General features: G+C 36.9%; 1 protein-coding gene across 1 annotated transcript in view; it reads right to left on the reverse strand.

Annotated features, from left to right (window-relative positions):
- Nucleotides 1–528: 528 nt before the first annotated feature.
- The window catches only part of LOC107569969 (contactin-associated protein-like 5), an 81,854-nt gene continuing 69,456 nt past the window's right edge, over nt 529–12,926 (reverse strand). Inside the window, exons 14-24 of the mRNA XM_016256145.1 lie at nt 11,267–11,423; nt 10,970–11,097; nt 10,042–10,212; nt 8,820–9,038; nt 7,126–7,365; nt 5,131–5,355; nt 3,828–3,961; nt 2,682–2,769; nt 2,271–2,474; nt 2,117–2,188; nt 529–1,345 (exon numbers count right to left, since the gene is read on the reverse strand). Coding sequence (XP_016111631.1) covers nt 1,143–1,345; nt 2,117–2,188; nt 2,271–2,474; nt 2,682–2,769; nt 3,828–3,961; nt 5,131–5,355; nt 7,126–7,365; nt 8,820–9,038; nt 10,042–10,212; nt 10,970–11,097; nt 11,267–11,423 — 1,841 coding nt within the window. The 3' untranslated portion in view covers nt 529–1,142. The remainder of the gene's footprint in view (nt 1,346–2,116; nt 2,189–2,270; nt 2,475–2,681; nt 2,770–3,827; nt 3,962–5,130; nt 5,356–7,125; nt 7,366–8,819; nt 9,039–10,041; nt 10,213–10,969; nt 11,098–11,266; nt 11,424–12,926) is intronic.

A 12,926-nucleotide genomic window follows, 5' to 3' on the forward strand; every position in this document is an offset into this window, starting at 1 on the left:
TTCTTAATAAATGAACCAAGTTTTATTGTGCATGAATCACTGTTTTTAATAAAACTTATTCCACAACTTTTCTGCTGATGTAACCAAGTTGGCAGGAAAAGTAATATTGACCAATATTTATAAGTTTTTTTCAATTTCACTTTGAAATATATGACATAACCATGATTAAATGGTCTTATTCTGAATGATTCTTCAGTGCAAACTACTCCAAATAATAATAAAATAAGTCTTTGGGAACTTTTATCTAAATGAAATAACTTGCTCCGCCTCCTTTTCGAATGCTATCATCAACCCCTCCCCTCCAATCGCTCACCTCCATTCTGAAACATAACACCTGCTTTTCACAACCCAATCATGGATACAATCAAGTCATATTTCCTGTTCTTTCTCTCTGTGAATTGTCACATGACTGTTAAGCTAAATGCATTACGAATGCCGTTTCAAGTAGTCCTTAGGAAAGGAAATAAGAAGTGAATGTATGAAGTGAAAACAGAGCAAAGGAAGGAGGAAGTGAAAGAGCCCCAATGGTAACATCACCCACTTTATTTGCATCACTACATCGTGCTCGCTTGTGGCTGAACAAGACCATTCGTGCTGGATTAGTACCGCACCAGAGCCGTTTGATTGGTCACGGTCCACAGACTGGAGACCGTCGAGTGTTTGTTTGTCTGCCAGAGTGATTCGCATGTGTGCGCACACAAAAGATTCTGTAATCTCTTTGTTGTCTGGTTAAATAATTAGCCCTGAAAGCAAAAGAGTCGCTTCAAACGTTTGATTCTCCATCCTCTACAAAGGGCTGAAGGCCATATTTGGGTACGGCTTCTGAGCTTTGAAGCCACCTGATCTTCTAACTCTTGGGAACGTTTTGCCTAAAACCGCAGCAAAGAACCACCAATATAAACCCGGTCTGTTAAAATATGCCACGCTGCCTGCGTCCCACTATAATTCAACGTATCTGTGTTGTGTGCTTTCCATTCCCTGATTCCTGGATGCTAAAGGACAGTGGTTGGGAGGGTGAAGGGCACTGGCTATGTCCACAAGGCTCAGCTGACTTCCTGTCCCCAATCCCTGTCCACTGAGTTGGCGCCGAACGTTAGGGTCGCAGCGACTCAGTGGGGGTTACGAGGTTCGTACGCCACAGGTCAGATGAAGTACTCTTTCCTGCTGTCTCTCATGGCACTGTGTAGGTCCAACTCGGCCCGGTATCTGAGTTCTGGCCTGGGCTGGTGATCTTTCTCCTTGACGGAGGCCATCTGCCGGGTACGCTCGTGTCGATGGCGGTACAGGAAGCGGGTCATCACGGCCACGGCACAGAGGGTAATGAGCACTACTGCTGCTATCAAACCTACGAGAGACAGAATAAGTAAGTGGCACTTGTGCTAATGCACAAAGGCAAAATATTTCCTCATTCACATTTCGCAAACTGGTTCAAGTTGGTCACATAGATTTGCTGCATTGACTAACAGAAAGCTGCTTAGTTTGAATGCAACTTCTACGATGGTCACAGTTACAGTCACATTTAACACTGTTTGACAAATTTTCACAGGCAAAATGCACTCATTTCAGTAGGAATCCAAACAATTAGGAATTCCGCATGAAGGTGAAAGATTTTGCCACACAGATTGGACACGAGGATTTGCCAGGTTGACCAACAAAAAGCTGCTTGGTTTGAAAGTAACTCGAGTTATGCTTTATAAATAGCTACACTATTGACGATGGATGATAGACCATTTTTGCCCTTGAAATTTGCTAATGTGACCACACCTTAAGTTCAACTTTTGCACCTTCAAGACCCTTTACCAAAAATATTCGTAAAAAAAGGTTGCCTTCAAAATGGAGCAGGAACGCAGCACCTACCTCCAATTACACACATACACGCTTGACTCATAACAGAGGTAAGATCACCATTTCTCATGAGTTATGCTTTATAAATAGCTACACTATTAACAATGGACCTTTTTTGCCCCTGAAATTGCTAATGTCACCACACCTTTAATGTCATCTTTTGCACCTTCAAGACACGTTACCGAAAGTTGACAAGATATACAGTACATGTGAGAATATTTGTAAAAGGTTTGATTTTACAGCACATTTGCCTTACAAAAATACCACCTACCACCAATTACAGCGGAGTCACTTTGGGCAGCGTTCGTAAGTTTCTTCCCTCTACTTCCTGTGTCTGCATGATCTGTGAATAAAGTTTGTTGTTTGTACACTGATTCCATTCATTTTGCCATTTCTTGAAAACATAAGATGGTACTTTTACCAACCTGACAAAGATCTGGATGAAGACTTATCAGCCAGCTCTCCGCAATTTGACTCTACCAGGTTACCAAGAACATTGACCAACGAGCTGCCTCGATTCAATATGGCCGCCTTGAGAGGAGCCAAATGGTTGAACTGAACTGATGACAGACAGCCAATGAAACCTCTCGATCCAGCCTGGAGAACCTCCTCATCTACACCAGCTCGACCTGACAGAGGCAAGAAGACCATACCTTAGGAAGTTCTTATTCGCCAAACAAATAGTGCTTAACTAAAGCAAACTAGTGTATGTAGTGCTAAATGAAGGATTCTTGGCCATCAAACTATCTCAAGGTGGCTCGGTGTGGTGAATTAGTCAGTTAAGCACAAGCTCGCACACCCACAGCTTTAATCTTGGAGTTTAATTAAACGCCTACCTGTGACTTTCCCCAAAGTCAAAGACCTTATCGTGATCAACTCTTTGTCCGTGGACAGGCTGTATTTCAGATTGGTATCTTTATCAATCTAAGAAGGAGAAGGATACAGAGAGAAAGCGAGAGAGATGTGGCGTGACATTCGCAAGATTCTACAAATATTTTATTGGTGTGAGACAAAAGCCGCCACGTGTTAATCTGCAACACAGCGTGAAGAATACTGATGACATCCTTGAGTTTAAGCTCATAAAGTCTCTGCTACCAGGGTACAAAACATAAATGTATCATCAGCCATGCACATCAGGGTACTTTATTTAACTCAGACTGAAAACAAATCTGATCTAAATCAATTGAGAGGAATGTGATTAATGATGCTACAACTTTCCCTCAGCAACAATGGAACTGAATTATGAAACACGAGTGGAAAACCATTATTATTAAAATTGATGCATTCATTACATTTATATGTAATTTATTTTGAAAAACCATTCTTATGTAAACTGTCTCAAGAATACAATGTGTTTTAGAACCATTCTTATGTAAAGTGTAACACATTTATTTCAAATCTATGCAAATTATACATGAAACCAATTTTACATAATTTGTCACAAAAATGTGGCCTATACATTAAAATATGTGCAAAATGTAAAAATGTGTCACAAAATACAATCTTTAATTTAATTTCCGTGTAATATATTCACAAAATGGCTCATACATAAATTATTTCATAAATGTGATTCACACCTTTTACTGAAATTCTGTGTAATGTGTTCGCAAAACTATTTGTATGTAAATTGATGCATGAATGCGACTTGCATCTTTAATTGAATATCTGAGTAATTTGTTCCTAAAACTATTCATACATAAATTGTTGCTTGACTGTGATCCACATCTTTAATTGAATTTCAATGTAAATTGTTCAGAAAACTAATATCTGTGTAATTTGTTCGTTAAACTATTTTTATGTATAGTATCTTTAATCGAATTTCAGTGTCAGTTTTTTCATGAAACTATTTGTACATAAATTGTTGCATGAAAGCAATGCACATCTTTAACTGAATTTCAGGGCAATTTGTTGGAAAACCATACTTATGTAAATTGTTGCATGCCCTAAAATTTGTTTAGCTTCGAAATATATGCAAAACTTACCTGGACATACATGTCCCTTCCTTCTCTATGGATCTGGACTCTGTGGAGCTCTCCGTTGGCCAAATTAAAGGACGTTGGTGTAAAGATGTCAGGCTCTTTATCTCTGTTCAGCCGATACCAAATCTGCAAACTCCCTGCGGGACGCCAATGAGACGCGAGAAACGCATGCAATTTGAGACGTAAGTAAGACAGAATCAAGTCAGCACAGCACATTGGATGGCTCATTTCCTTCCCCACTGATGAGGGTAATTGCTAGCTTGACCGCTGTTTTGAAATATGAGGAACACAGAAAAGGATGCTCCTCTCCAATCATCATCCTCACCATCATTGTTGTAATCATCTACTGACAGTTTGAAGGTAATCAAAAAACAGCTCTGATTGGCCAATACAGCACTGTGATTTGGCACATGCCATAACAGGACAAAATCTTCAATAAACATTAAATATACAATTGTCCTGCTGCATTCAGTATTGTCATTGTTATTGTCCTCTGATAATATACATTTATAAACTTTTTTTTAACTAAATTTAGCCAATACCTATTATAAAAACCTATTTTAGGACCTTTTTTGCATTCTCACTGCCATAATATTCCTCTAAATCTCAAGGTGGTTTAAATTCAAATATATACATGAAAGTAATGATAATTTTTTTGCATTAATAATGATACTTTCCCCTCACAATAATAAGTGAAAAATATGCATATTAAAAAAATAAATAATATAATTTATTCTTCTTTATTATATACATTAAATATATTAATATTACAAAATTACATATTTACATTTTAATTAGCATAAACGCACAAAGTCCATACAACAAAAATAAGAATTAACTTTTTGCACAATAAGCAAAAAATTACATTAATTGTTTCAAAATTATAATATATTATAATGTAATTTACTGCATATTAAATACATTAAATATTTTAATTTGAATTAGCATAAATATAAGGCAGTACAGCAAACTATGATGCATAAATACTATATAATTTACATTATACTATACAAAATACATAAGTATTTTTTGCATTAATAATTATACTTTTTTGCACAAGTGAAAAATGTGCTTAATTTTTTTTTATGAGAATGTGGGTTTTCTGCATTAATAATGATTTTTGTATTGCATAATAATGAGAAGTGAAATATTTGTCTATTTAAAAAAATCTAAACAATGTATTATTTTTATTCATTTGGGATGATATACAGTATGACTAAAACATATTTTCTAAAAATGTTTTGAGAGATTCACCAATATAGCAGTTAAAAAGAAGAAGCAAAAAACAGTAATATTATGTTAGTACCATTGTGAGCCAAAATTATGGCCATGTACTGTTGATGATAGGTGTTGATGGTCAGAAGCATGGCAGGCGTTTGAGTTGTGAGGAAACTGAAGGCGATGCTCTCTCGTGAATTGCTGCTTTGGGTGAAGATAGCTGAGGACTGACGGCTGTGGTTGCGCATCACGGAAAACGGTTCCTGGAAGGTGTAGGTCACTGAGGACCCGCTTTCAAAGGACACGGAAACTTCTGGAAAGGAAGAAAACACAAAAGCGTGAAAATGTTGGTGCAAAACGCTTGTGGGCAGATCATAGACGGCGATTGGCCGTGTCAGCATATTAATGCACTGTCGAACACCAAGGACGTGGCGCTGAATGGACAGAGTGGAACATACAGAGGAAATGAATCATTTAAACTTTAAATGAATGCTAAATTATGCTTGGACTGAAACTGTCCCCTGGGCATCTCATGGTGTTCATTTACTCATAATATTATCAGAATAGAAACACCATCCCTCTAGAGCTCAATAAAGAAAACGCAAAGCCAAGAATGCCGTCTCATTTACAGAGCGTTGAATGGCTCGGCTGTCTGGCATATCAGAGGATCAAATGTGATAAAGGCTGTATTGACAGCAGAGAGGTTTAGCATTGAGCGTGATGGGAAGGGAGGGTCCGCTGGGATTGGTCAAGTTGCAACCCTTTGAGCGAAATTCATCCAAACAACTGCGGTTCACGGTCATGGACGGGAGCCATGCTGAGACAGACAGAGAATAGCAGAACTGCACTGAATATCTCATGTTTTATCCAGCTCAGCTTTGATCAGGTGCAATCTGCGGGCACAACGCAGTCTTCAGAAATCAAGGTTGCCGAGCTCTTAAACGTCCTCCCTTCTGGAACGCTCTTTGATATGTAGTAGAGGAGTTAGGAGGATAACAAAGTTGAAACAAACTGTTTTTGATGAGGAACTGTTCCTTTGAACTGCAAGAAAATCTAAACCCTTCTGTGTCAGCCACAGACAGACATGTTGGTCAATTATCGGCCAGTTAGCATTTTATTTTAGTTATGAATAGCTCAACTGTTTAAGACATTTTATTGTGTATATATTGGATTGGTATGATGTTAAACACTGAGCAACCTACTTTTAAGATAGTATGACTGGCAGTTGAAAAACAAGTGCACAAAAAGACTAATACAACCAAATTAAGTGCAAAAAAAGACAGGAATCTTTGTTAGCATAAATGCTGTATAATATAACTAAGTGCAAAAAAACAGAAAGCTTTGTTAGCACATATGTAACAAAACTATGTGTAAAAAAACGCAACTTTTAGTTAACGCAAGTTAAACAAGCACAAAAAAGACAAAGCTTTGTTCACGCTAATACAACCAAATTAAGCGCAGAAAGACAAGACGTTTTGTTAGCATTAGTACAACAAAATTAAGCGCAAATTATTTTTCTTTACTTAATATTTTCTTATTTTTGTGGGGGAAATTTAAAGAGAATAGTTTTGCAAAACAAGCCTGCCCTGTTGAAAAAAAACAGCATATGCTGGTTAGGTATGTTTTGAAGCATGGCTGCTGGTTTGAGCTGGTCATGTGCTGGTCCTGAGCAGCATCTAGTTGCTTATGACCAGCACATGACCAGCTCAAACCAGCAGCCATGCTTCAAAACATACCTAACCAGCATATGCTGTTTTTTACAACAGGGTGTGGCCTCATAAAAAGGCTAAAAACAAGCATTATTCTTCATCAGAATACGCAACCTGCAATCTTAATTCTACAATCAACGTTCACAATGAAAACATATTGTGAATATTAGCAATTCATTTCAAACAAGATTCTTTCATTGACACCCTCAACTTGAAAAGTCAGCACTTAAAGAAAATCCTTTTGACAGAACATAATCCTTCGGTATTTTTCGACATTGTCGTGGTGGACCAATGATATTTTAGAAACCAAGTGTACAGTCAATACAAACAAATTCAATATTAGTGCAAATGATTTATCGCCAATATTAACATACCTTTCTTGCAGCTGGGTCCTCCATAGGCCGAATGTGTGCAATCACAAACGTAGCCACTGCTCTTCTCGATACATTTCCCCCTGTTGTGGCACAAGCTGTTTTGGCTGCTGCAGTGACCCGGACACCCCGAACTGACTCCTGGGGTCATTTTAGCCCGCTCCTCAAGGTCAAGCGTCATCCCGTTGATGCTTAATGACCTGATGCACCCTAGAAATCCTCTCTGTCTCGATGCTGTGCCTCCTGCACAGACAAAAATGCAGTTATTTTAAAAAGGAAGCTTTGTTAGCGCTAGTACAATACAATTAAGAGCAAAAAAGATTAAAGGTTTGTTAGCGCTAGTACAACAAAATTAAGCAAAAAACAAACAAACAAAGCTTTGTTAGCACTAGTGCAACAAATTTAAGAGCAAAAAAGACAGAAAGCTTTGTTAGCGCTAGTAAAACAAAATTAAGCACACAATGACACAAAAACGTCATTAGCACTTGTGCAAAAACAAAACAAAACAACAACAAAAAAAACAAAGCTTTGGTAGCACTAGAGCAACAATATAAGCACAAAAAGACAGAACACTTTGTTAGCGCCTAGTACAACAATATTAAGTGTAAAACCGTCAGCATGTCAGCATGATACTGTCAACATGTACTCATTAATGCTAGTACAACAAAATTAAGAATGAAAAAGACTTTCTTAGCACTAGTGCAACGAAATTAAGTGCTAAAAGACAAAGATTTGGTACCACTAGTACAACAAAATTAAGCGCAGAAAAACAGAACACTTCATTAGCACTACTGCAAAGAAATATTGCCAAAAAAAAAACTTTGATAGCGCGAATACAACAAAATTAAGTGCTAAAATGACAGCTTTGTTAGTGGCTAGTACAACAAAATTAAGACCAAAAATAACAGAAGGCTTTGTTAATGCTAGTACAACAAATTAAACATGAAAGACAGAAAACGTCATTAGCACTAGTGCAACAAAATTAGGCGCAAACAAGAAAGATTTGGTAGCACTAGTACAACAAAATTAAGCGCAGAAAGATATAAACCTTCATAGTGCTAGTATAACAAAATTAAGCACAGAAAGATATAAACCTTCATAGTGCTAGTACAACAAAATTAAGCACAGAAAGACAGAAAACGTCATTTGCACTAGTATAACAAAATTAGGCGCAAACAAGAAAGATTTGGTAGTACTAGTACAACAAAATTAAGCGCAGAAAGACAGGAAGCTTCCTTAACACTAATATAACAAAACTAAGGGTGCTTAACATTTAGTACTAGTGCAACAAATTTAAGCACAAAATAACAGAAGGCAAAATTGCATGCAAAAAAGACAAGAAGCTTTGTTAGCGCTAGTACATCAAAATTACGTGCAAAAATAACAAGAGGCTTTGTTAGCGCTAGTACATCAAAATTACGTGCAAAATAACAAGAGGCTTTGTTAGCGCTAGTACATCAAAATCAAGCGCAAAAAAACCCATGAAGCTTTGTTAGCACTAGTATACCAAAATTAAGCACAAAAGAGACAGAAATCTTTATTAGTGCTAATCTAAAACCTAAAATTAATTATGAAAGTGAATTAAATATTGCAGTAATTAGCATGTAAACTCTATTAGCAGAATCTGTGTGGAGGTACAGGGATATTATTCTCTTACGCCCCGCTGGCACAGAGCTGTCACTCAAGGCGGAGCCTACCAATGAACAGCTGGCTGTTGAGCTGAAGGTGGGTGTGGCCTTCAGACGGGGCCTCCAGGAAACGCAAGGGCAGCTGGTCCACCTGCAGCGACGCCTCCTTCACATTCCTCTCCGCTCGGACGTAATGCCACTGCTTGTCATTCAGCGGCACGTGAGACTTTACCGTCAGAACCACCGGCCCGTTACCCGCATCAAACGTGAAGGTCACGACGGAGGGTGCTGCGGGATTCAGAACAAAACACACAAATCACTACATATGCAACAGGACTTTGTGTATATCATGTATTAGATACTAATTGCAGGGCTAATATATATATATATATATATATATATATATATATATATATATATATATATATATATATACTGTATGTATTACACAATTTTTTTTTAAATATGCAAGCATAAAGTTGTTCTTTGAACCATGGAAGAAGTCAAGGTTCAGTGTGACATGGAACAACACCTCGTTGCAATGCAACTACCTTGTTTACATGGAGCCAATGTATTTTGGCAAGTCTTGGTGAAAAATTAGCCTTATACTTGGGGGAAAATATATAAAAAATATGAAGGCAGGCAGTATGATGAGGATGAACAGCCTCAGTGAACTGTGTACATTAATTACACAGCTGATGGTTTCAGCGGCACAGTTCACTGAAACTGCTCTTTCCACTCAAACTGGCAACGTCCTCTCCTCTTTGCTGCAAATACTAATGACACAGCTTTTACCATTTTAATTCCACATTTGTGTTGATAAAGCGTTATAGATAGATTGGTTGAAGCTCACAAAACCTGTGAGGGAACATGTTCAGATCATATTTCATGAAAAAATAAATAAATAAATACATAAATAAAAAATACTAAAACATAAATATGGTCATAGGTCATATTAAAAATAATAAACGTAATATATTTTAAATAATTTATTAGAAATAATTTTAATTATTTATTTATTTTTATTAAGTGATCAAATATATATATAAAAAAATTATATTATACAAATATAATATACATTTTAATGTAAAAAATACAATAAAATTCTTAAAAAATCTATTTTATTTCTTAAAAAGCACAGAGGAAAAAATGACCACTTAATATAAACTGTCATATTTTACAACCCAACCACATAAATAAATAAATAAATACAATTCCTAACTCTTCTTCATTTGAAAAGTTAGTTATTTAACTTTTTTGAAAGTCTAGTTCTCAATATAAGGGGACTCACCACTGAGCTCCACTCTAATGAAGTCTTTTGTGCCCAGATTTTCCAGGAAGACTCCTGAGGGAGCCGTGGTTTTGAAATAGAGCGAGATGTCGACGCTGAGCACGGCCTGAAGTGTTGGGAAGTGCAGGTAGGATGACCCCTGGTAGAAGGAAGCGGCGTTCCACAGAAACCCTGAGGTAGGGGAGACTAATTATGGTTTTCATTAAAATATTCTTATAATAAGACTTAATTATGACCTGGAATTTAAGGAGTCTTGTCAAAAATTATATCACTCTTTTACAGCTAAGGTGTGATAAGTGTGTAAGTGAAGACAAGATCTGACTGCAAGTTCTAGATATACACAATTTTAAGGCTGCTAAAATTAACGCATTAACACATGGGATTAATAGGACTAATGTGTTAAAAATGCACAAAAAAAGGTTAAGCATGATCAATTCATTTATTAAACTGACAGCAACAACTGTTGCTCAAACAGTAGAAGGCAGCACTAAAATGAGAAGATCAGGAATTTGATTCCCAGGATAAGCATGGATAAAATTATAGCTTGCAATGCAAATAATTTTGGATAAAAGCATCTGTCGGACTCATAAATGTAAATGTAACAAATTCACTTAAAAAGGAACTGAATGCAGTGGCATGCTAAAAGTCAAAATATTAAACATGATTATTTTAATACACTGACAGAAATAATCAAACTGAATGAATTAATACTGTAACTACAAATACAAAAGTACAAAAAGTAAAGTAAACATTTTCTAAATGAGCTAATTACATATGGTTAAAAAAAGAGATGAATCCTTTTTTTGTAAAATCTGTAAAACTCGTGTGCTTTCATCACAACAGAAATAAACATATTCCCATCTATTGTGTTACAATTCACTTCTGTGCATTTCTAAAGTGTGAACAAATGAGATGTATGCTTACGTACTGTCCCCGTAGCAGTGCAGAGATCCCACTCGGTAAATAGCTTCTGACCCGCTTCGGTTTGTGTCTCCTACCAAGATCTCGGTCACTGGTAAGTGCTCTTTGTAGGACAGCACTCCTGTGTCATTCTCCCTGTTCACAAGCAAACGATAGCTGTGTTTACACGGCTGCTCTCAATACCTGCAGCTATTGATACTGTCAACATGTGCTGAGATGATATTCAACAGATACAAACAAACAACACAAAATCTAATATGAAAGAGCACTAGTGTAGAAACAGGCAAACAGTGAAGGCTCGTACCATGAGCTGCGGTCAGCGTCACAGTTGCAGAAGTGGTTCATATCGATGCAGTTTTCATCCAGACTGCAGGCGCACTGCTGCACCCCGGGGAGAAATCCACCCCAGTACGTCCTTCTCTCTCCTGCCCGGTCCAGCCACCAGGACAAGGGCGTTCCATCTGGAGCAAACACATTTCAGACAACACATTTCTTTATTTCGCCAGTGACATCTAACACTGCATGATAACAAAAAACGCCTTAGGGATGTGCCAATATAGAAGGTTAATACGACAGTCAATGACTATTTTTGTGTTACGGCTGATAAACATAGTTTGCCCAAAGATATTTTATTAAATACTCACACTTACATGTTTTACATTAAATCAGACATGAAAACATTACAACATTCATAAAAAAAATGAAAGAGAGCGAGAGAGAGAGAAAGATGGCTAATAGTTTAGCAATTTGAAAAATATGAGTAAAACTATTGTATAATATTTGTTGGAAATATCAAAATCGACTTTAGACAAATAAGGATAAAACATAATATAAAATAAAAAAGTAATTTTGATTTTATATTTGACAAATGCAACTTTGTTACGACTTTCTACTCTTAGATCTAGTTTTAAAAGTTATAATAATAATAATAATAACAACAACAACAACAACAACAATATGGAATACATAATGTTTATATTTTATGCTATTATATCCTACAAAATATTAAATAATATTTAATTAATAACCTTTAATTTAAACGTTTATTTTTATATCAATTTAATACTATGTGAATATAAAAATATATTAATTTAAATTAATTTATTTTACATTAATAATTACATTACATAATGATGTAAAAATAATAATAATAATAATTATTATTATTATTATATCAATTAATATTTAATAATAAATAAATTTTTATTTAAAATGGGTAACCCTAAGCCTAATAATAATAATAATAATAATAATAATAATATATGGCATACATATGTAACACCCCTGTGGACTGTTTGTTGTGGTTTCTTCCCCTTGTGTTGGTTTAGCCCGTCTAATTATTAGTTAATCACCTCATTGTGCTCACCTGTTGGTCCCTCGTTAACTGCCCTATATCTGTTCCTGTCTCTTGTGTTCTAGTTTGTCGGTTATTGTGAATGTTACCCTGACTGTGTGTGTGTCTGTCTCTGCCTAGTTGTCGCTACATTAAATATCCTTATTTTGAATCCTTGTCGTCCTCGTCATCCTGCCTGCCTCCACACACCGTGACCGTGACAGAATAACCGACCCTAAAGTAAAGTATAGCAGCGTATTTCCCCTAGTTTGCTCCGCCGCCTGCATCATGGCTGTGGGTGAGCAGAATATGGAGGGCGGTTAGTGCCAAAACGAGGAGGAGAAACCTATAGATCCCCTGTCGAGCCTAGGAATGGCTCCCGATCCCCTGTCGAGACTAGGAATGGCTCCCGATCCCCTGTCGAGCCTAGGAATGGCTCTCGATCCCCAGTATAGCCCAGGAAGGGCTCCTGATGTTCCGTTTAGCCCAGGAAGGGCTCCTGATGTTCCGTTTAGCCCAGGAAGGGCTCCTGATCCCCAGTCCAGCCCAGAAAGGGCTCCTGATGTTTCGTTTAGCCCGGGAATGGCTCTTGATCCCCAGTCCAGCCCGGGAAGGGCTCCTGATCCCCAGT

The sequence above is a fragment of the Sinocyclocheilus grahami genome, unplaced genomic scaffold, assembly GCF_001515645.1.
Source record: "Sinocyclocheilus grahami isolate Dianchi unplaced genomic scaffold, SAMN03320097.WGS_v1.1 scaffold1399.1, whole genome shotgun sequence".
Classification (NCBI taxonomy): Eukaryota; Metazoa; Chordata; class Actinopteri; order Cypriniformes; family Cyprinidae; genus Sinocyclocheilus; species Sinocyclocheilus grahami.